Raw genomic sequence first — 25,124 nt, 5'->3', positions numbered from 1 at the left:
TTTAGCCACAAACATGGCTTTTATTAACTGACATTTTAGTAGCTCCAGCAGCATGTCAAAAGCACCATCAATATAACACAATGCCAATGTAACCAAAAAGAAAAGCAAAGTTTCTCCCCCCTTTGGCATTTGTTCAGAATTGTCCTGTGATCCTCAGTTATTCTGCATAGTCTCCCGGATCCATTTAAGGTAGTTGCAGACTTGAACATAAACTCCTGGCTTTCCCGTCTGTCCACATATGTAGGGGCCCCAAGATACAATGCCTTGCAGCTCCCCATTGCAAACCAAGGGTCCACCTGAATCACCCTGTCCAGGAAACAAAACAAAATATAACATGAGTCCTTCCTTCTCCCCACCCCAGGAGTACGAGGCAGCATTGATAAGAACATAAGAACATAACAAGAGTCCTGCTGAATCAAGCCAAATCCCATCGAGTCCAGCATTCTGTATCACACAGTGGCCCACCAATTGTACATGGGGATCTTGAGGAGAAAGAGAAGGCAAGACCCTCTTGATATATCTGGACTTTATTTTATTATTTATTTTATTTATTTATTTTGTCCAATATATAATACACATTGAAGAGAATAGATATGTAATAATATAAATAAAGAAAAGAGTAGAAGAAAAGATATAAAAGTATAGGTGAACGTATTTGAAAGGAATGGTACCCAAGGGGATCCTGCCTGCTTCAACCAACATAGAGGTGGCACATGGACATCCATTTCAATAACCACTGATACACTTGGCATCCATGCATCTGTCTAATCCTGCCTTGAAGTTATCCAGGCTGACAGATGTCATGACCTCTTCTGGAAGTGAATTCCATAAACCAATGACCCTCTAGTTGGAAAAATATTTCCCTTTATTTATGCTCGCTTTCTTACCTAAGAGCTTTAGGGAGGGCCCCCTTGTCTTAGCATTGTGTGATAGAGAAAATAATTTTTCTCTATCCACCTTTTCTATCCCATGCATGATTTTATATACTTCGATCAAGTCACCCCTTAAACGCCGTCTTTCAAGGTTGAAGACACCAAGGTGTTGCAACCTGGTTTCATAAGGGAGGGGCTCCATTTCCTTGATCATGGATGACTTCTGCTCCTTAAGGCAGTAGTTCTCAACCTGGGAGTTGGGACCCCTTTGGGGGGGGTGTCGAATGACCGTTTCACAGGGGTCGCCTAAGACTACAGGAAAAGACAAATTTCCCATGGTGTTAGGAACTAAAGTTTCTATTCTGGCACCTTGGAACATATTTTTGCAATCCGACCAATCAGGCGTTTACAGTGGGGATGTCCCTCTGACCTTCCTGCCAATCAGCTTAAAGCTCTGTTGGGAGAATTGGCACTAGACTTATGGTTGGGGGTCACCACAACATGAGGAACTGTATTAAGGGGTCGCAGCATTAGAAAAGTTGAGAACCACTGTGAGGTATATGAGGCTACAAGAAAGTCAAACCTATCCAGTAAGCTTCATGCCTGAATTAAGAACTGAACCAATAGAACCTCTATCTGTCCCCAAGATAGAACCATGGTACCTCTCCTTAGGCCAGTGATGGCGAACCTATGGCACAGGTGGCGCGCAGAGCTATATCTGCTGGCACGTGAGCCGTTGCCGTAGCTTAGTTCCAATGCGCATGTGCACGCTAGCTAGCTATTTTTGGAGGCTCTGGGAGGACATTTTCAGCTTCCAGGGGGCATTTTTGCTCTCCACGGGCTCTAGGGAAGCCTCTGGGCCCTTGGGAGAGCAAAAAACCGAGCCTACTGTGCCCACTGGAAGTACAGAAATGGGCCATTTCTGGCCTCCGAAGGGGGGCAGGGGAAGCCATTTTTGCCCTCCCCAGGCATTGAATTATGGGTATTGGCACTCGTACATGTGCTATAGCGCGCATGCACTGGGATTTTAGCACCTGCGGTAAAAAAGGTTCGCCATCGCTGCCTTAGGCTATGGCTACCAATTGTCTGGTGTTTATTGTTAGGAACATGGGGGAACAGGAAGACTGATGAGTAGTGATGGGTGAACCCAACGGTGTTCGGGTTTGGCAAGTTCGGACGAACTTTACGCAAAATTCGGCCGAACCCGAACCAAAACTCGAACCCGAACGGGGAATCCCTCCCACGAAGAGATTCCAGGGGCAGAGCTTTGATGTCACCGGCAGGTTGCTAAGGACGCCAAGGTGATCACTTCCTGGATTCCATGGAATCCAGGAAGTGATCACCTTGGCGTCCTTAGCAACCTGCCGGTGACATCAAAGCTCCAAACGCCGAACACGACCCCGAAGTTTGCCCGAAGTTTCAAAAAATTTCGGGTTTATGTTCGGCATACCGAACACCGCAAAATTCGGTATGCACCTGAATTGTGCGGGTTCGGTTCGCCCATCACTACTATGAGCCACCTCATCTTCACTTGCCCATCTTTGCAATCTCGGCTTATGTTGCTGTGTTGAGAGATGTGGAGAAAGGAGAAGTGTCCCCATGAACAAACTATAATAATAAAATAATAATAATAATAATAATAATAATAATAATAATAATAGTTGTGATTCCGTCTGAGGCCCCTCAGGGAACGGCTGATCCTCTGCCGGCTTCCTGCTCAGAGGGGGAGGATGAGGAACAGGAGGTTCAGGCAGACGGGGAGGAGGAATCTCAGGCTGAGGGAGAGGGAGGACAGCCAGAGTCCCCCGAGAGAGAGCTCTCCCCAGCAAGCAGCCGGGATTCCTTAGATGAAAATGCACAAGCAATCATCGATCTCCGGCAGAGAAGAGCAACACAACGAAGGGGACAATTAGCCAGGTACTTTCAGCACTAAAGAGGCAACAGCTGGGTTTGGGTGTGGTGCTCTCTGGAAAGGCTGAAAAGGCAGACCCACCCTTCCTGGCTTGTGGAGTATTATCTTTGGGAGTCCTGGGACCTGGCTGTGATCTTTGGCATCTTGGAATTCTGGTTTGTGACTTTGAATACTGAAACCTTGGGGGGAAAAGGTGTGGGTCTTATTCTCTACAGTGGTGGGGGTGCCAGCAAGAAGTCTGCTGTATTGTCTGGCCATCAGGACTCTGCTGTGAAGTCTCATAGCCTGCCTGTTGGGAAGAACAGGTTTTTCTCTGTGTTTATTATTCAAACTATAAAGTGCTTTTGCTTTTACCAGCGTGTCTGGCTGCTTTTTCCAGTTGGTGTTGAAGTCTGGGGGCACCCAGACAGAACAAATAATAATAATAATAATAATAATAATAATAATAATAATAATAATAATATTTGTATGCCGTCCTTCTCTGAGGACTAGGGGCGGCATACAAACAGATGGGAATGTTGGTACAGTGACTTGCTTGTCAACCCTGCATGGATGTCTCTGGTTACTCTGCAGCAATTGTGCCCTTAAGAAGGTAAAGTGGGGTGGGTAAATTATGAAAATATTTCTTGTCACAGTGCAAGCTCTTCTGTTCATGCAACACGATGTTGCAAAAGCCGGAGCATAAATTGCAAAGGTGCAATTATACAATGCTCAAAAATAAATAAATAAATAAGGGAACACTTAAAAAACAGAATGTAACTTCAAGTCAATCAAACTTCTGTGAAATCAAACTGTCCACTTAGGAAGCAACACTGATTGACAGTCAATTTCACATGCTGTTGTGCAAATGGAATAGTTGTGCAAATGAAATATTTAATGAGAATATTTCATTTATTTAGATCTAGGATGTGTTATTTGAGTGTTCCCTTTATTTTTTTGAGCAGTATACTTTCATCACTTGGTAAAACCTCTTCCAAAGCAGAAACCTCTGTTTTGCAAGGATTGCAGCTCCCTGCAGAATGATCTTCAAGTCAGGCACGGGTTTCTGAACAAGACTGACAGGCCGATCACCTGAAGATGGTTCACAGCACAGATGTGATTGGAAGCTTTTTGACAGATGGCTCAACGTGTTACTTCAGCCATCAGTCAAAACTTCCTTCCTTCCTTCCCAAAGCCAGCTCATTTGGGGGTGGGGTTGAGCCCTTTTCCTACCTTGGAAAATAAATCAAACTCTGGAATGTAACCTGCTTTGCAGGACATTGTTAGAATTACAGTGGTACCTCTACTCACGAACTTAATTCATTCTGTGACCAGGTTCTTAAGTAGAAAAGTTTGTAAGAAGAAGCAATTTTCCCTTAAGAATCAATGTAAAAGCAAATAATGCATGCGATTGGGAAAACCACAGGGAGAGTGGAGGCCCTATTTCCTCCCAGGAAATTCCTAGCGAGGCCCCAAGGAGGCTTCTCCCTGCCTTTTCCGGTTATAGTTTTGGAGGCTCAGGTTTGTAAGTGAAAAATGGTTCTTGACAAGAGGCAAATAATCTTGAACACCCGGTTCTTATCTAGAAAAGTTTGTAAGTAGAGCCGTTCTTAGGTAGAGATACCACTGTATATAGAATTATATTTCCAGGGCACCAGTGGGCCAGACGAGGAACAACGGATGGAAGCTGACCAAGGAGAGATTCAACCTGGAAATAAGGAAGAACTTCCTGACGGTCAGAGCGATAAACCAATGGAACGGCCTGTCAGAGGAGGTTGTGAATGCCCCAATTCTCGACATATTCAAGAGGAGATTGGACTGCCATCTGGCAGGGATTCCTGCTCGAGCAGGGGGTTGGACTTGATGACTTGCAAGGTCCCTTTCAACTTAAATAAATAAATAAATAAATGAATGAATGAATGAATGAATGAATGAACGAACGAACGAACAAACAAACAAACAAACAAACAATAAAATAAATAAAATAAATAAAATAAATAAATAAAATAAAATAAAATAAAATAAAATAAAATAAAATAAAATAAAATAAAATAAAATAAAATAAAATAAAATAAAATAAAATAAAATAAAATAAAATAAATAAAATAATAAAATAAAATAAAATAATAAAATAAAATAAAATAAAATAAAATAAATAAAATAAAATAAAATAAATAAAATGAATAAAATGAATAAAATGAATAAAATGAATAAAATAAAATAAAATAAAATAAAATAAAATAAAATACATACCAGTCACTGGCCTCTTCATCAAGGCAGAGTAGAGACAAGTTATTGAGACCGAAGTTATTATCTGCCATACTTTGGTCTCTTCCTCCTAGGGAAAATCCCATTAAGCTGGTTGCCTAAATAGACCCCAACTCCTTTTACCTGGCAAGAATCTGTTCCTCCCTCCATCTTGCCAGCACAGAGCATAGTTTCACTGATATAATTGGCATACAGCGATTGGCAAACTTTGTGACTGATGGTGGTGATCCTGGCACAGTGTAGAACATTTGGATATTTGGCTGCAAAGGAAGACGGGAGTCAATGAAGGAAAAGGTAGATAGACAAAGGTAGATAGGCATTCTTCTCTTTACTCTTATGACTAGGTCTTTGAATTGGACCAGTCAGAGATTTAAGGCAAAAGGGAAGCATCTTACCTTGTTTAACTTGTAGAATTCATGGCCATATGAGAGCCATTAATTTTGATGGTTTAAAAGAGGAGTAGACAAAAATTTAAAGCTGGGTTCTGGTTCAGCTTTAAAATTGTCTCTCTTTTTTTGTGATTGGACCGTCCATTAACCCAGTGTTTCTCAATTATTTTCTGTTAGGCCCCCCCCCCCCCCGGAAGAAGTAAACATTTTGCCCCCCCACCAACTCTCCCCTGGGACAATTGTTTGCAATATTCAGCACGTTTTCCCTGAACAACATCCAGTGGCTTATCAGCATGATTGGGGTATAATGTGTTTAAGTGACGCCTTAATTTATTTGTCTTCATGCTATCCACTGCCAACATTTTTAGACATAGTAAACAGGTCTTTCCTCATCTCTCACAGTGAAGCCAAGCGCTACATACACTTCCTCATATTTCCTCGTCTTAGCTTTCGGGAGACTTACATTTGTCTCATTATCTCCGTCTCTCTCCTCCTTTCTTTTCATCCCTGTTAAATATTTTTCTCTGGTGTCTCTTAAGGGTTTGTTATCTGCACTTCATATCTCCTACTCTGTATTGTGTGCTATTGTTTGGTGCAAAGAACCTCTACTACCTGTGGTAAAAAAAGCATCTTCTCCAGGTTCATGCACCCCCCCCCCCCCTTGGCATCGCTACATGCCCTCCCAGGGCGGCCTGCCCCACTATTTGAGAAACACAGCAACGTATCCCAAAGTGGCAAAATTTGGAAGCAATCATTGTCTCTTTTTCCCCCCAGCAGGATGGGTGTCAACATCAGAGACTTATATTTAGGAGTTCTAAGAGGCAACAGGGAAAAAATATTTAAGCTAAAGTATATTTCTAAACATCTGAGCATCCCATAATACTTAGAAGCATAGACGCTTGACGGCAGAAAAAGACCTCATGGTCCATCTAGTCTGCCCTTATTCCTGTATTTTATCTTAGGATGGATATATGTTTATCTATCAGAAAGGCATGTTTAAATTCAGTTGCTGTGGAGTTACCAACCATGTCTGCTGGAAGTTTGTTCCAAGCATCTATTATTCTTTCAGTAAAACAATATTTTCTCACCTTGCTTCTGATCTTTCCCACAACTAACCTCAGATTGTGTCCCCTGGTTCTTGTGTTCACTTTCCTATTAAAAACACTTCTCTCCTGAACCTTATTTAACCCTTTAACATATTTAAATGTCCCTCCTTTCCCGTCTGTCCTCCAGACTATACAGATTGAGTTCATGAAGTCTTTCCTGATAAGTTTTATGTTTAAGACCTTCCACCATTTTTGTAGCCCGTCTTTGGACCCATTCAATTTTACCAATATCTTTTGTAGGTGAGGTCTCCAGAACTGAACACAGTATTCCTAATGTGGTCTCATACAGTGGGATCACAATCTCCCTCTTCCTGCTTGTTATACCTCTAGCTATGCAGCCAAGCATTGTACTTGCTTTCCCTACCACCTGACTGCACTGTTCACCCATTTTGAGACTGTCAGAAATCACTCCGCCTAAATCCTTCTCTTCTGAATCAACAACATTCCTCCACCATTTCATTCAACTTGCTCTATGAAACACAATGTAGCCCTAAGCTTACACCGGCAATCATATACACTCCACTATTAAATCGCAGTACAGTGGCACCTCTACTTAAGAACTTAACTCATTCGGTGACCAGGTTCTTAAGTAGAAAAGTTTGTAAGTAGAAGCAATTTTTCCCATAGGAATCAATGTAAAAGCAAATAATGTGTGCAAACCCATTAGGAAAGAAATAAAAGGTCGGAATTTGGGTGGGAGGAGGAGGAAGAAGAGGAGGAGGAGGACAGTCTCTGCTGAAGGAAGAAGGTGAGGTGAGGGGAATAAAAAAAATCCAAAACTTTAAGGCTAAAAAAAAAAAGAGGGACTCTTAGGCAGCACCCAGAGAAAGGAAAACGCTCCATTCGCTCTGGGCTGCCCAGAGCGAAGGGAGCGTTTCTTTTCTCTGGACGCTGGCAGAGGTTTATTCCGTCTCCAAACGCCCAGAGAGGAAAATGCTTTGTTCGCTCTGGACTGCCAAAGCCTCCTTAAGCACCACTGAAAGGCTCCTCTGGTAGCCCAGAAAAGCCCAACATGTCCAGGATTAAAGGGGGAATGGCAGGAAACTGGCCGGGTCTTTGTGCCGCTCTCAAATTTCCTGGGAAATTTTTCTGGGCTCGGGTTCTTAAGTAGAAAATGGTTCTTAACTAGAGGCAAAAACATCTTGAACACCTGGTTCTTATCTAGAAAAGTTCTTAAGTAGAGGCCTTCTTAGGTAGAGGTACCACTGTATTTCTATTTTGGTTCCGCATGCTGCAGCAATGTAATCTCCCTGATATATTCAATAAACGATCACTAAGCCAACCGGCATGTAGAATGATATGAGAACTCAGTTTATCTGTCAACATACTTAGTGGGCTCCTTGTTGTACCCCATCCCGAAATGAGACATTCGGTTCCAGTTTCCGGGCAGCTCGTAGACAAATTCATAACTTTGATTTTGTCATTTAAGGTAACCGGGGTCAGCAGTTTAACCAGCATAACATCATTGTTCAAGGTTTTCCGGTTAAAGTCAGGATGCACAATGGCTTTTGATGATAACTTGAGCTGTTCCGACCCATCTATGAGCCTGAGATGATGTTCTCCAAGACGCACAGGGAAAATGCTGGAAGAACAAGACAAGATTAGCTTCTCTTGCTGGAAAATTGCCCTGCGGCAAAACTGCCATTTCTCTCTCTCTCTCTCTTAATGGATCTGCCCTTGCTTCTTTAAAGGCATCTCAGGAGGCAGACACTGAGAAAACAGAGGTTTTTCCTTCATTTATTTTGCTGGCTAATTTCTTTAAAGAAGATAAACTGAAGCCTTTCATTTGTTCACATTGGGCTGTTGTGAAAAATGAAGAGGCCACAAAATCAGTTGGTGACTCTAAATCTTGTAGTTATATGCCAACTCGTATTGTATTTTTATTTGAATATGTCAATATAGGTGGAGCAAAATCCCATTGCTTTTTAAACAAATTCCATATATAGTGTCTAAAAATGGTATAAACATAGAAACATAGAAGTCTGACGGCAGAAAAAGACCTCATGGTCCATCTAGTCTGCCCTTATACTATTTTCTGTATTTTATCTTAGGATGGATATATGTTTATCCCAGGCATGTTTAAATTCAGTTATTGTGGATTTGTCTACCATGTCTGCTGGAAGTTTGTTCCAAGGATCTACTACTCTTTCAGTAAAATAATATTTTCTCATGTTGCTTTTGATCTTTCCCCAACTAACTTCAGATTGTGTCCCCTTGTTCTTGTGTTCACTTTCCTATTAAAAACACTTCCCTCCTGGACCTTATTTAACCCTTTGACATATTTAAATGTTTCGATCATGTCGCCCCTTTTCCTTCTGTCCTCCAGACTATACAGATTGAGTTTATGAAGTCTTTCCTGATACGTTTTATGCTTAAGACCTTCCACCATTCTTGTAGCCCGTCTTTGGACCCGTTCAATTTCGTCAATATCTTTTTGTAGGTGAGGTCTCCAGAACTGAACACAGTATTCCAAATGTGGTCTCACCAGCACTCTATATAGCGGGATCATAATCTCCCTCTTCCTGCTTGTTATACCTCTAGCTATGCAGCCAAGCATCCTACTTGCTTTCCCTACCGCCTGACTGCAAACAACACCTCCCATCATTGCAACAGCCACCAAGACTATGTGCCTTGATTGTTGAGCTGACCAAAATAAACCAACCCTCTTCTACTTCTTTGCTGCTCCTTCTACTTCTACTTCTGCGCAGCAAGCGAATGAACCGAGATGGTGCAGCAGGTAGAGTGCTGTACTGCAGGCCACTGAAGCTGACTGCAGATCTGTAGGTGAGCGGTTCAAATCTCATCACCGGCTCAAGGTTGACTCAGCCGTCCATCCTTCTGAGGTGGGTAAAATGAGGACCCGGATTGTGGGGGCAATAGGCTGGCTCTGTTTAAAAGTGCTGTCTATCTATCTATCTATCTATCTATCTATCTATCTATCTATCTATCTATCTATCTATCTAATTTGTATGCCGCCCCTCTCCGTAGACTCGGGGCGGCTCACAACAGTAATAGAAAACAATATGTATAATACAAATGTAATAATTAAAACTAAAAACCCATAATTTAAAAAATATGCACACAACATACCATACATAAACAGTATAGGCCTGGGGAAGTTATCTCAGTTCCCCCATGCCTGATGGCAGAGGTGAGTTTTAAGGAGTTTACGAAAGGCAAGGAGGGTGGGGGCAGTTCTAATCTCAGGGGGAGCTGGTTCCAGAGGGTCGGGGCCGCCACAGAGGAGGCTCTTCCCCTGGGGCCCGCCAAACGACATTATTGCTAACATGTTGTAAGCCGCCCTGAGTCTAAGGAGAAGGGTGGCATAAAAAGCGAATGAATGGATGAATGAATCTCGTGTGAGGACGCTTGTGCGAGATTTTGCCTATTTTTGGTGACGTCTTTTATTCCATGCTTGTGCAGAAGCCAAAAAAGCCAAAAATCGGCAAAATCTCACATGCGAGAGCATCTTCACACAAGATTTTGCTTGCTGTGCATGCACAAAGCCAAATCTCATGTGGGTGCGCACATCCACACGTCGGGGGCACGGAGATGTGGGCGCATCTTCATTTCCGCTAACGGAGTCCCAATCCCAGCCGTACCAGCTGCAACCTGTTACTGTTTCCCTCCCTCCTGGCTTTATGATCTCTTCATAGTCTTGTTAAAAACGAACAAAACACCCAACATTTATCTATCTATCTATCTATCTATCTATCTATCTATCTATCTATCTATCTATCTATCTATCTATCTATTTATTGGATTTGTATGCCGCCCCTCTCTGTGAACTCGGGGCGGCTAACAACAGTGGTAAAAACAACATGTGACAATCCAATACTAAAAACAGCTAAAAACCCTTGTTATAAAACCAATCATACATACAAATATACCATGCATAAATTGTAGAAGCATAGGGGGAAAGAATATCTCAGTTCCCCCATGCCTGACGGCAGAGGTGGGTTTTAAGGAGCTTACGAAAGGCAAGGAGGGTGGGGGCTGTTCTAATCTCTGGGGGGAGCTGGTTCCAGAGGGCCGGGGCCACCACAGAGAAGGCTCTTCCCCTGGGTCCCGCCAAACGGCATTGTTTAGTTGACGGGACCCGGAGAAGGCCCACTCTACCTAACTGGTCGCTGGGATTCGTGCAGCAGAAGGCAGTCCCGGAGATAATCTGGTCCGGTGCCATCCTTTCCCCTGTTTGCACTTACGATGACCTTCTGCAGTGGGCGGCCGTGAGCACCCAAGATGGGTGGATGAGGGTCCCTCCACAGATGAGTCTGCATCCGGAGAATAGGGCAGCCTGCCACGGCTGGGAATTGGGCAGACAGGGTTTCCCACCCAGGACCCTCTCTTTTTCCGCTGCAACGGCTGCTGGTGGGGAGAGAGAGAGAATAAAAATGAATAAGCTGGAAACCAAGGAAGAAAGAATTCCAGAAAAACCGAAAGATGCATTACAAATCAGAAATCAAGAGACCTAGTTCTAAGAAAGAATGTGGTTCCCTTTTGATCTCAAGAAGATATACTACAGATCTCTTTTCTTGAGGAGATCCATCCGGTAGGACTAAGAAGAAGGGCCTTCTCCGTGGTGGCTCCCTCCCTGTGGAATATCGTTCCTGTAGAAATAGGAATGGCCTCCACTTTTACACTCTTTCGAAAGGCCCTGAAGATATAGGTTTGCAAACGACCAGGGGAATCCCAGGATTATATCAAGCCCATCAAACTCTTGGCTTAATTGTGGTTATTGTTTTTGTTGTTGTTATTATTATTATTATTATTTATTAGATTTGTATGCCGCCCCTCTCCGTAGACTCGGGACGGCTTACAGCAATGATAAAAATAATATATAATAACAAATCTAATACAGTAGTATCTCTAGATACGAGCCGGTCTACATGCGAGTATTTCCAGATACGAGCTAGGAGGGGAGAGACATTTCTGTTCTACTCCCGAGCTGAAATGGCGGGACCCAGGGGAAGAGCCTTCTCTGTGGCGGCCCCGGCCCTCTGGAACCAACTCCCCCCAGAGATTAGAACTGCCCCCACCCTCCTTGCCTTTCGTAAACAACTTAAAACCCACCTCTGCCGCCAGGCATGGGGGAATTGAGATCCTCTTTCCCCCTAGGCCTTTACAATTCTATGCATGGTATGTATGTATGTATGTATGTTTGGTTTTTATATTAATTGATTTTTAATCATCAATACCAAATTACTATTGTACACTGTTTTATTGTCGCTGTTAGCCGCCCCGAGTCTCTGGAGAGGGGCGGCATACAAATCCAATAAATAAATAAATAAAAATAAATATGAGCCGAGCGTCCACTAGGTGGCGCAATAATCCTTGCTTTTGGTTAGAATCCTTGCTTTTGGTTATCTCCGAGGGGAAAAAAGTTATTTGTTCCAGAATACGAGTTGCCTCGAGATACAAGCTCCCTTATGGAACCAATTATGCTCGTATCTAGGGGTACTACTATAGTTGGAATCTAAAATAACAATAATACATTTAAAAAGTCTAAGGGGGTGGGTGTTATGGACTTTTGTATTAGTTTTATTTTTGTAAGCTGCCTGGCGTTATTGTGAGTGAGATGAGAGGCCATATAAATGTCCCTAATAAATAAATAAACCTCCCCAGACCATTCAGGTGAAGGACCACCTGTGCAAGGGCGAACATTTCCTAAATAAAAATCTCATCTGGTTGCTATTGACTGGGGTGAAGAGAAAAGGCCAGCCTCTTTGAGATTCAACTTTACCAGCAGGGAATTAGCAGAGAATTCACATTCAGGGCCTGCTGAGTTGAAAGAGTGCATTAATGAGAGAGGAAAAGTCTTACAATGTCTACAACAAACAGTAGTTGATGGATGATCTCTGGCGGGCCCGGGACAGGGGTTTATCCTCTGTCCTGGTGCTTCTTGACCTCTCAGCGGCTTTCGATACCATCGACCATGGTATCCTTCTGCACCGGCTGGAGGGGTTGGGGGTGGGAGGCACTGTTCTTCAGTGGTTCTCCTCCTACCTCTCCGGTCGGTCGCAGTCGGTGTTAGTGGGGGGTCAGAGGTCGACTCCGAGGTCTCTCCCTTGTGGGGTGCCTCAGGGGTCGGTCCTCTCCCCCCTGCTATTCAATATCTACATGAAACCGCTGGGTGAGATCATCCAAGGGCATGGGGTGAGATATCATCAGTACGCTGATGATACCCAGCTTTACATCTCCATCCCATGTCCAGTCAACGAAGCAGTGGAAGTGATGTGCCGGTGTCTGGAGGCTGTTGGGGCCTGGATGGGTGTCAACAGACTCAAACTCAACCCGGATAAGACGGAGTGGCTGTGGGTTTTGCCTCCCAAGGACAATTCCATCTGTCCTTCCATTACCCTGGGGGGGGGAATTATTGACCCCCTCGGAGAGGGTCCGCAACTTGGGCATCCTCCTCGATCCACAGCTCACATTAGAGAACCATCTTTCAGCTGTGGCGAGGGGGGCGTTTGCCCAGGTTCGCCTGGTGCATCAGTTGCGACCCTATCTGGACCGGGACTCACTGCTCACAGTCACTCATGCCCTCATCACCTCGAGGTTCGACTACTGTAATGCTCTCTACATGGGGCTACCTTTGAAAAGTGTTCGGAAACTTCAGATCGTGCAGAATGCAGCTGCGAGAGCAGTCATGGGCCTACCTAGGTATGCCCATGTTTCACCAACACTCCGCAGTCTGCATTGGTTGCCGATCAACTTCCGGTCACAATTCAAAGTGTTGGTTATGACCTTTAAAGCCCTTCATGGCACTGGACCAGAATATCTCCGAGACCGCCTGCTGCCGCATGAATCCCAGCGACCGATTAGGTCCCACAGAGTGGGCCTTCTCCGGGTCCTGTCAACTAAACAATGTCGGTTGGCGGGCCCCAGGGGAAGAGCCTTCTCTGTGGCGGCCCCGACCCTCTGGAACCAACTGACCCCGGAGATTAGAACTGCCCCTACTCTCCTTGCCTTTCGTAAGCTCCTTAAGACCCACCTGTGTCGTCAGGCATGGGGGAACTGAGACATCTCCCCCGGGCATATACAATTTATGAATGGTATGTGTGTATGTATGTGTGTTTAGAAAATGGGGTTTTTAAAATGTTTTTAGTAGAAATTTAGATTTGTTATAAATTGTTTTTCACTTTGTTGTGAGCCGCCCCGAGACTGCGGAGAGGGGCGGCATACAAATCTAAATAAATAAATAAATAAATAAATAAATAAATAAATAAATAAATAAATAAATAAATAAATAAATAAATAAATAAATAAATAAATAAATAAATAAATAAATAGTTCTCAATCTTACTTATACTGCGACCCCTTAATACAGTTCTTCATGTTGTGTTGACTCCCAACTAGTGATGGGCAAACCCAACGGTGTTCGGGTTCGGCAAGTTCAGACGAACTTTAGGCAAAATTTGGCTGAACCCGAACTCGAACCCGAACGGGGAGTCCCTCTCATGAAGAGATTCTGGGGGCGGAGCTTTGACGTCACCAGCAGGTTGCTAAGGACGCCAAGGTGATCACTTCCTGGATTCCATGGAATCCAGGAAGTGATCACCTTGGCGTCCTTAGCAACCTGCCGGTGACGTCAAAGCTCCGAACGCCGAACACAACCCCGAACTTTGCCCGAAGTTTGAAAAAATTTCGGGTTCGTGTTCGGCAAACCGAACACCGCAAAATTCGGTACGGACCCGAATTGTGCGGGTTAGGTTCGCCCATCACTACTCCCAACCATAAAGTAATAAAATTATTAGGACTCTCAGTTTGTTTCCTCCTGCACTGCATGGCTGCGCCTTGTGGTAGCACATACTCTTTACGCGTGCATGCATGCACAGTGCCAATTTTATTTAATTGCAAAAAAAAAAAAAGCCCAAACCAAGATGGTGACACATGTGCAATGGCAGAAATTTGGCTTCTGCGCATGCTCAGAAGTTCCCATGCTACACATATACAGTGGTAGCTCTACTTAAGAACTTTTCTAGATAAGAACCGGGTGTTCAAGATTTTTTTGCCTCTTCTTAAGAACCCGAGCCTGAAAAAATTTCCCAGGAAATTTGAGAGTGGTACGAAGGCCTGGCCAGTTTCATGCCATTCCCCCTGGGTTTCTCTCTCTGGCGCAGTGTACGGGAGGCAGCTTAGAGTCCCTCCTTTCTTTTAAGCGTTAAAGTTTTGGATTATTTTGATTCCCCTCCCCTCACTTTCTTCCTTCAGCAGCGACTGTCCTCCTCCTCTTCTTCCTCCTCTTCCTCCCACCCAAATTCTGAGCTTTTATTTCTTTCCTAATGGTTTTGCACGCATTATTTGCTTTTACATTGATTCCTATGGAAAAAATTGCTTCTACTTACAAACTTTTCTACTTAAGAACCTGGTCACGGAACGAATTAAGTTCTTAAGTAGAGGTACCACTGTATATATTTTGCAGTAGTCTATTTGTATGTGGGTGGACTTGCCTGGAGAGGAATAGAGGAGCGGTGTCTAGATTCCTAAGTCTTTTCCCATGGTCTTAGGTGATCGCTACATGGCATTGGACCAGAATACCTCCAGAACCACCTTCTATTTTTTTTTAATTCTTTGTCCAATATACAATACATATGGAAGAGAATAGACATTAAGTAATATATATAATGATAGAAAGTAAAAAAGAGAAGTAGATGGGAGGGAGAGAATATATATGATATAAGAGATAAGGAGAGAATATATATGATATATATATATAATATATATAGATATAGATATAGATAAGGAGAGAATATATATGATAAATGGGATAAGGAAAGACAATTGGACAGGGGACGATAGGCACATCAGTGCACTTATGCACGCCCCTTACTGGCCTCTTAGGAACCTGGAGAGGTCAATCGTGGAGAGTCTAAGGGAGAAGTGTTGGGGGTTGGGAGTTGACACTATTGAGTCCGGTAATGAGTTCTACCGCACGAATCCCAGCAGCCGATAAGGTCCCACAGAGTTTGCCTTCTCCAGGTCCTGTCGACCAAACAATGTTGTTTGGCGGGCCTCATGGGAAGAGCCTTCTCTGTGGTGGCCCCGGCCCTCTGGAATCAACTCCCCCCAGAGATTAGAACGGCCCCCACCCTCCTTGACTTTTGCAAATTACTCAAGACCCACCTATATCGCCAGGCATGGGGGAACTGAGACACCCTCCCCCAGGCTTTTATATTTTATGTTTGGTATGTATGTGTTGTATGGTTTTAATTGCTGGGGTTTTATATAGGTTTTATTTTTAATATTAGATTTGTTTCACTGTTATATTGTTTCTATTATTGTTGTGAGCCGGCCCGAGTCTTCGGAGAGGGGCGGCATACAAATCTAATAAACAAACAAACAAATAAACAAACAAACAAATAAATAAGCAAATAAGCAAATAAATAAATAAGCAAATAAATAAATCCCTGGGAAAGAATCCTTAGACCTCCAAACAGGTCACAACCCACAGGTTGAGCACCACTGGCCTACAACATCTTACCTGTGAATGATTTCTTTAGCTTCAACCTCAATAATACACGGGCAAACAATTAATATAAACTCAAGGTAAACTGCTCCAAACTCAATGGCAGAAAATACAACTTTAGCAACAGAGTGGTCAATGCCTGGAATGTTCTACCCGACTCCATTGTTATATCTTCAAATCCTTACAACTTCAACCTTCAACTGTCTACCATGGACCTCACCCCATTCCAAGAGCTCCATAAAGGGGGCGCACATAAGTGCACCACCGTGCTTACCGTCCCTGTCCTACTGTCCCCATTTATTTGTATTAATTTCCTTCGTCCAAGTCCATGTTCATATTCATATTCCTGCCTGCTATCTTGTACATGTTTGACAAACTAATAGAATAAATACAAGTCCTGTGGTGGCCTAGAGGTGGCGCTCTCGCTTCACAATCAGATAGGCTGTGTGTTCAATCCTAGGTAGAGGCAGATATTTGTCTCTCTAAGCACAGGTCCCACAGAGTTGGCCTTCTCGTGTTCCCTCTCGGTTGTCACAACATACACTGCCACAACACACACGGGCACATATACAAACACACACACTCTTCCTCCCTCATTAATTTTTTTGTTTTTTAATAACCCCGTAAATAATAATAATAATAATAATAATAATAATAATAATAATAATTTATTGGATTTGCATGCCGCCCCTCTCCATAGACTCGGGGCGGCTAACAACAATGATAAAAACAGCATGTGACAATCCAATAATAAAACAACTAAAAACCCCTATTATAAAATCAAACATACACACAGACATACCATGCATAACTTGTAATGGCCTAGGGGGAAGGAATATCTCAACTCCCCCATGCCTGGCGGTATAAATGAGTCTTGAGTAGTTTACGAAAGACAGGGAGGGTGGGGGCAATTCTAATCTCCGGGGGGAGTTAGTTCCAGAGGGCTGGGGCCGCCACAGAGAAGGCTCTTCCCTTGCGGGGTGGAGTTGGGGCCTTCTCCAGGTCCCGTCAGCTAAGTAATGTCAACCAGCAGGGCCTAGGTCAGTGATGGCGAACTTTTTTCCCCAGGTACCGAAAGAGCGTGAGCATGTGCTATTGTGCATGTGCAAGTGCCCATGCCCATAATTCAATGCCTGGGGAGGGCGAAAATAGCTTTCCCCCGCCGCCCGGAGGCCCTCTGGAGGCCGGAAACGACCTGTTTTCCAACTTCTGGTGGGCCTAGTAGGCTCCTTTTTCTCCCTCCCCAGGCTCCAAAGGCTTCCATGGAATCAGGGGAGGGTAAAAATGCCCTTCCCCATCCCCCCTGGAGGCTCTTTGGAAGACAAAAATGCCCTCCCAGAGCTTTTGTGCAAGCCAAAAATGAGCTGGCCAGTACACACATGCACGTTGGAGCTGAGCTGGGGCAACAGCTCACATGCCAGCAGATATGGCTCCGTGTGCCACCTGTGGCCCCCGTGCCATAGGTTCGTCATCACTGGCCTAGGTGAAGAGCCTTCTCTGTGGCTGCCCCAGCCCTCTGGAATGACTCCCTCCAAAGGTCTGCACTGCCCCCACCCTCCTGGCCTTTCGCAAGGTTTTTTAAAAACTTACCTTTGTTGGCGGGCTTGGGGCCATTGAGCTGAACATTTCGCTCCGGTTGTAGATGTGATTGTGTGATTGTTGTTGAATGAATGCTTTTTTTTATATCTTTGGGGTTTTAGTATTAGTTTTAGGTTGGTTTTCACTGTTATATCCTATTGTATTGTATTCTTATTGTTGTAAGCTGCCCTGAGTCTGCGGAGAATGGCGGCAAAAAAATCCGACCAAATAATAATAATAATAATAATAATAATAATAATATAATATAATATAATATAATATAATATAATATAATATAATATAATATAATATAATATAATATAATATAATATAATATAATATAATATAATATAATATAATATAATATAATATAATATAATATAATATAATATAATATAATATAATATAATATAATATAATATAATATAATATAATATAATATAATATAATATAATATAATATAATATAATATAATATAATATAATATAATATAATATAATATAATATAATAATAATAATATAATATAATATAATATAATAATAATATAATACTGTATAATATAATATAATATAATATAATATAATAATAATAATATAATATAATAATAATATAATATAATATAATATAATATAATATATTAATATTATTATTATTATTATTATTATTATTATTATTATTATTATTTAGATTTGTATGCTGCCCCACTCCGTAGACTCGGGGCGGCTCACAAGTAAATAAATAAATATCTGCTGAAAACTCTACATTGGCGACTGGAACGGCAGCCAGCCAGTAAATGCTCAGCTCCATTCAATCGCCCCAACTCCACCCCGCAAGGGATTTACGGGGTCATTAAAAGACAAAAAAATTAATGAGGGGGGAAGAATGTGTGTGTTTATATATGTGCCCGTGTGTGTTGTGGCAGTGCATATTGTGACAAGAGCACGCAACAGATTCAAACTTAACTTGACTGTAAAAAATATGACTTCAGCAACCGAGTTGTCGAAGCGTGGAACTCATTACCTGACTCAGTAGTGTGAACCCCTAACCCTCAACATTTTTCCCTTAGACTATCCACGATTGACCTCTCCAGGTTCCTTAGAGGTCAGTAAGGGGTGTGCATAGGTGCACCAGTGTGCCTTCCGTCCCCTGTCCAATGGTCTCTCCTTATCTCATTTATCTTTTCTTCCTTTCAAATATGTTCACCTATACTTTTATAGCTTTTCTTCTATTCTTTTCTTGACTTATATTATCACATATCTTTCTCTTCAATGTGTATTATGTATTGGAAATAATAAATAAATAAATAAAATAAAATAAACTGAGAGGAAAAACAAAATACTGTACATCAGGATAAAGGGAGCTGCTTCCTGAGGTCTCTATTCAGCCTTGAGAAAGTTACCTCAGCTTTCAGTGTAAGCCGTAAACCGGCTCCCCTCAGTTTTCCAAAGTGGGTATGCAGGAAATTTCCTGATTCCTCAGTTCTGGAAGCAGCTCATCTTTTCTTTTCTGTCAGAAAAGGTAGCCCTTCCCTCCAACAGGAATGTCAGGTATGCTTAAAAGGACTTCAGCTGCTACTCAACTCCCCACCTCTCTGCCTAGAGGGGTCAGCACGACAATTATATTTTACCTCCGGAACCGCCTGCTACCGCACCAATCCCAGCCACCGATAAGGTCCCACAGAGTTGGCCTTCCCCGGGTCCCGTCGACTAAACAATGTCGTTTGGCAGACCCCAGGGGAAGAGCCTTCTCTGTGGCGGCCCCGGCCCTCTGGAACCAACTCCCCAAGGAGATTAGAACTGCCCCCACCCTCCCTGTCTTTGGTAAACTACTCAAGACTCATTTATACCACCAGGCATGGGGGAGTTGAGACATTCCTTCCCCCTAGGCCATTACAAGTTATGCATGGTATGTCTGTGTGTATGTTTGGTTTTATAATAGGGGTTTTTTAGTTGTGTTATTATTGGATTGTACATGTTGTTTTTATTATTGTTGTTAGCCGCCCCGAGTCTACGGAGAGGGGCAGCATACAAATCCAATAAATTATTATTATTATTATTATTATTATTATTATTATTATTATTATATTTGTTTTTTATGACGTTTCCAATGATGAAAGATGGGAGAGAGACATTCGCGGGAGGCTATAACAACTTGCCTAGCCTTGCAAATGGTGCACGAGTGTGTGTGTGTGTATTTGTGTGTGTCCTTGGATTGACCCTGGATTCACCTCACCCCTGTCACTCCCCCACTTCACATTCAACTATATTCACTGTATCTAAAGAAAAAAACCATGCATGTGTCCATTATCTTTACCTGAAGATGCCAGGAGCAAAATGGCAGCCGGTAACTTGAAGAAAGGATGTAACATGGTCCTTAACAACTATAATAGTGACCAGGAATAAGATCTGTTGGAAACAAGAATATTCAGAAATTTAAGAGGATAGCAATATCGATAGCATTTAGACTTATATACCGCTTCATAGTGCTTTGATGGCCCTCTCTAAGTGGTTTACAGAATCAGCATATTGCCCCCAACAATCAAGGTCCACATTTTGCCCACTCGGAAGGATGGAAGGCTGAGTCAACCTTGAGCCAGTGGCGAGAACTGAACTGCAGAACTACAGCTAGCAGTTAGCTGAAGTAATAATTAATAATAATAATTTATTGGATTTGTATGCCGCCCCTCTCTGCAGACTCGGGGCGGCTAACAACAATAATAAACACAACATGTGCAATCCAATAATAAAAAAACAACTAAAAACCCCTATTGTAAAACCAAACATACACACAAACATACCATGCATAACTTGTAATGGCCTAGGGGGAAGAGCTATCTCAACTCCCCCATGCCTGGCGGTATAAATGAGTCTTGAGTAGTTTACGAAAGACAGGGAGGGTGGGGGCAGTTCTAATCTCCGGGGGGAGTTGGTTCCAGAGGGCCGGGGCCGCCACAGAGAAGGCTCTTCCCCTGGGGCCCGCCAAACGACATTGTTTAGTCGACGGGACCCGGAGAAGGCCAACTCTGTGGGACCTTATCGTTCGCTGGGATTCGTGCGGTAGCAGGCGGTTCCAGAGGTAATCTGCAGTGCTGGACTCTAACCACTGCGCTGCCCTGGCTCTTGGTTTACCAAACGTTCCACCATCTTGGTTTACCAAACCATTCAGCCTCATACATGGCATGAATCTCCCAGAAAACAAACTTGACTGTAAAAAATATAACTTCAGCAACCGAGCTGCCGAAGCGTGGAACTCATTACCTGACTCAGTAGTGTCAACCCCTAACCCCCAAACATTTTTCCCTTAGACTATCCACGATTGACCTCTCCGGGTTCCTTAGAGGTCAGTAAGGGGCGTGCATAAGTGCACCAGTGTGCCTTCCGTCCCCTGTCCAATTGTCTCTCCTTATCTCATTTATCTTTTCTTCCTTTCAAATATGTTCACCTATACTTTCATATCTTTTCTTCTATTCGTTTCTTTATTTACATTCTTACATATCTATTCTCTTCAATGTGTATTATGTATTGGACAAAATAAATAAATAAATAAAATAAAATAAATAAAACATAGAAACTCTGCTTTTACAGGAAAAGTAAAGAATCATAGATTTCCAAATGGCTTTTCCTAAAAGTGGGCAACTTGGAGTTGGAAGGCTGGAGTCAGCCCCCTCAGCCCCTCTATGTTGCAATCCTTAGAGCCCCTTCACCCAATTCTTCTCCAAAGCTGCAATGTCGGGTTTTAACCATTTTGAGGTGCTGAACAAATAGACTCAGTTTGCTCTAGTTTGCCCTAGTAGTGAAGTAGGGCGTACATAAGTGCACTGGTGTGCCTTTCGTCCCCTGTCCAATTGTCTTTCCTTTCTCTCACTTATCATATATATTGATTTAAACTTAATATTAATCGCTCCAAACTTGACTGTAAAAAATATGACTTCAGTAACCGAGTTGTTGAAGCGTGGAACTCATTACCGGACTCCATAGTGTCATCCCCAAACCCCCAACACTTTACCCTTAGATTATCTACGGTTGACCTATCCAGATTCCTAAGAGGTTAGTAAGGGGCGAGTATAAGTGCACTAGAGTGCCTTCCGTCCCATGTCCTATTGCTCTCCTATATCTCCTATACCTTTCTTCTACTCCTATATCTCTTCTTCTATTCTTTCATTATTACTTTATCTTCTTTTCTATTATTTCTTAGATATATTTTACTATGAGTATCTCCTCTATAACCCTCATCATGTATTTTATTATGTGTATATAGATATATACCCACTAAAACCCTCATTGTGCATTGGACAAAATAAATAAATAAATAAATAAATAAATAAATAAATAAATAAATAAATAAATAAAATAAAAATAAAAAAATTAAAAGTTCACTTTTACCGTTATATATATTACTACATGTCTATTTTTCTTCCTATGTATTTGTGTATTGGACAAATGAATGAATAAATAAATAAAAGGTACACAGCTAGAAATCAGGAGGCTGAATTCTAGTTTTACTTTAGGCATGAAAACTGGCTAGGTGGCTTGGCGCTAGTCCTCCTCGCTCAGCCCAACTCATCTCACAGAGTTCAACAGGGTGCGGGAAAATAGGAGGAGGAATCAAGGAGTATGTTCATTGTCTTGAATTGCTTATTAAAAACAAAGAGGTGGGATATAAATGAACAAATAAATCCATACGCTCAGTAAATAAATCTTGCTGATAAATGGCACTCAAGCATGCATACCTTCACCCGATGCTACAAATTACAGAAAAGCAAGTTCAAAAGCTAGATAGAAACATAGAAACATAGAAGACTGACGGCAGAAAAAACCCTCATGATCCATCTAGTCTGCCCTTATACTATTTTCTGTATTTTATCTTAGGATGGATATATGTTTATCCCAGGCATGTTTAAATTCAGTTACTGTGGATTTATCTACCATGTCTGCTGGAAGTTTGTTCCAAGGATCTACTACTCTTTCAGTAAAATAATATTTTCTCATGTTGCTTTTGATCTTTCCCCCAACTAACCTCAGATTGTGTCCCCTTGTTCTTGTGTTCACTTTCCTATTAAAAACACTTCCCTCCTGAACCTTATTTAACCCTTTAACTTTAAATGTTTCGATCATGTCCCCCCTTTCCCTTCTGTCTTCCAGACTATACAGATTGAGTTCATTAAGTCTTTCCTGATACATTTTATGCTTAAGACCTTCCACCATTCTTGTAGCCCGTCTTTGGACCCGTTCGATTTTGTCAATATCTTTTTGTAGGTGAGGTCTCCAGAACTGAACACAGTATTCCAAATGTGGTCTCGCCAGCACTCTATATAGCGGGATCATAATCTCCCTCTTTCTGCTTGTTATACCTCTAGCTATGCAGCCAAGCATCCTACTTACTTTCCCTACTGCCTGACTGCACTGTTCACCCATTTTGAGACTGTCAGAAATCACTACCCCTAAATCCTTCTCTTCTGATTTATCTTGCTGATTTACAATTACAGGGAGTTTTCCAGTACCTCAATCCGAGTGCATGTAACTAAGGCACAGTATTAAGGCCGGGATGCAATACAGGAACACAAGAACCACAAAAGAACTCCACGGCGAAGGATTAAATCTCCCAAGTACTGGTAGATGGATGAGGCCTAAGTATCGTCACATTTCATTTCAGGGTTTTAGATTAAAAAGAAAAATAGAAATCTCTAGCCCAGCCTAGCCTAACCTAACGGCATAACCCTTAAATACAGTATTATAACAGCGCTGCTTAGCAAACACAAAAGTTCTTCCAAATCAGAAACAGAAAATTCAAGCTCTGCTGTATAATCTCCCTGTATTCATCTGTTCCTCCCGTAAAGTGAATTGTCAGCCATCCAACTCGGCAGGACTGCCCAACTCTTAAACCAACTCCTTGGCTAGAGGTAGTAATTTACATCTGTTCCACATCTGTCGCCTTCCATAAATCAAGGTTTGCAAATATCCCTGTTCGTTTACTGGAATAAAATGATCGGATTAGCATCTTTCAACTTTGAGATCTCCGGACAACCAATTTCCTATGTCTCCAGTAGGGGTTATTTTCATGATGCGCCTAGAAAAAACATACATTTGACTTTGAAATCAATGAGAGAGACAGCAAGGAAGTATAGCCAGTCCTTACCCCCAAGATGTGGGAATTCGTTGTTTTGCTTCCCAGTCCCCTTCTAGCTTTTATTTGGAATCCTGGCTCGGATTAGCCAATCTTGGGTTAATCAGGAAGTCCTTCTTAACACTCCGCCTTTATCTCTCTTAGTGAGTGACTAGGACCAAATCCACTGTTCAGATTGAATAACTTCCTGATGATATAACAGGTGACTGTGAAAAAAAGGAGGAAGAAAGATGCCCCTCCAAATTTACCATATTGAAAGTCGAATCACACCAATCTCGCCATTTAGTACTGAACACTCGTTCTCTCTTGCACAAGCTGTCTAACTTTGCCGCAAATCGTTCCAATGCGGTTTGGAGATTTTTATGAGCCAAGGTGAATTGGTTGCCTCCAGCAGCATATTACAGGTGCCATTTTTTATCGCTGTGTTCATCCCTTTACTCAATTACCTCTGGCATTTATTAACTACTGTCTCTGCCCAAATTGGCACCTGTAGTGACATTTAATTATAACCTATAAATAAAGGTTAGAAGGGGACAGAAGTTCATTCGGTTTGCATTTGAATCTGAACTTAATTTATGTCTCATTTCCGGAAACAACATGCACATTGGAAAAACATTTGTACTCTTTTGGCTCTCTTGCTCTAACTGTTGCAATATAGTTCTCCAACCGGTGTCTGCCAAAATATAAATAGTAGATGGAAAAAGTACTTAAAAAGCACACATGCTGGTGAATAGCAAATGAAAACGCTTGCATTAGCATACTTTCAAAAATGTAAATAATTAAAAATACATTCATACAAATTATTTGTTCTGTGAGATGAATGACTACAGACAGACAAATAAATATTACCAGACTCTCCCTGTTTTTTTCTGCTGAATTAAACTTCTGATTAAGGGTAAACAAATAACATTATGTAGGGAAGAGCATCAGTGATGGGCAGATATAGCATCTATAAAAATATTGCAAGAAATGAGGAAATGAATCCTTTTAATACTCATACTTACATCCAAAGTCAGCTTAAGATTGGATACTGTAGTAGGAATTATATGTGTAAATATCAATACATATACATTCAAATTAGCATAGTATGTGCATATACATATGCTGTTTTCTCTGGATGCTGATCAAAGATACTCCCCAACCACACTTTCATTTTTCTTGATCGTACTTTTTGTGATGACAGACCAAACTTGAGTATTTTTTCTACAAAGACAGTGTCCTAGACCAGAGGTCTATGTAGCTTGTTCTCTGGCAATATTACACTGCTAACCAGAGTTTACAAAACATTTGTTAGACCAATTCTGGAATACAGCTGACCTGTCTGGAACCTGCACTGCATATCAGACATTAATATGATTGAAAGAGTCCAGAAATATTTCACAAGAAGATTCTTTCACTCCTCCGTCGCAACAAAATACCTTATTCCA

At 42.1% G+C, this 25,124-nt stretch overlaps 1 protein-coding gene across 1 annotated transcript; it reads right to left on the bottom strand.

Moving 5' to 3' along the window:
* LOC139174013 (trypsin-like) lies at positions 1 to 23,774 on the bottom strand. The gene is made up of 6 exons (XM_070764029.1): positions 23,710 to 23,774; positions 19,888 to 19,979; positions 10,732 to 10,894; positions 7,855 to 8,108; positions 5,155 to 5,291; positions 1 to 306 (listed from the first exon to the last, which is right to left on the bottom strand). The coding sequence occupies exons 2-6, from the start codon at positions 19,940 to 19,942 to the stop codon at positions 154 to 156; spliced, it is 762 nt and encodes a 253-aa protein (XP_070620130.1). The 5' UTR covers positions 19,943 to 19,979; positions 23,710 to 23,774; the 3' UTR covers positions 1 to 153.
* Positions 23,775 to 25,124: the final 1,350 nt, after the last annotated feature.

This window comes from Erythrolamprus reginae, chromosome 11, assembly GCF_031021105.1.
Source record: "Erythrolamprus reginae isolate rEryReg1 chromosome 11, rEryReg1.hap1, whole genome shotgun sequence".
Taxonomy (NCBI): Eukaryota; Metazoa; Chordata; class Lepidosauria; order Squamata; family Dipsadidae; genus Erythrolamprus; species Erythrolamprus reginae.
The sequence above is the reverse complement of the archived record's forward strand: the minus strand, read 5'-3'. Positions and strand labels throughout refer to the sequence as shown.

Bases quoted from the DNA above. Each gene is read 5' to 3' on its own strand.
- LOC139174013 (XM_070764029.1), bottom strand. From the start codon at position 19,942: ATGTTACATCCTTTCTTCAAGTTACCGGCTGCCATTTTGCTCCTGGCA. The intron at 10,895-19,887 runs GTAAAGATAATG...TCTCCCCACCAG, and splicing joins TTTGCTCCTGGCATCTTCAG to CAGCCGTTGCAGCGGAAAAA. The intron at 5,292-7,854 runs GTATGTTGACAG...CTTCCTTTGCAG, and splicing joins TACAACAAGGAGCCCACTAA to CCAAATATCCAAATGTTCTA.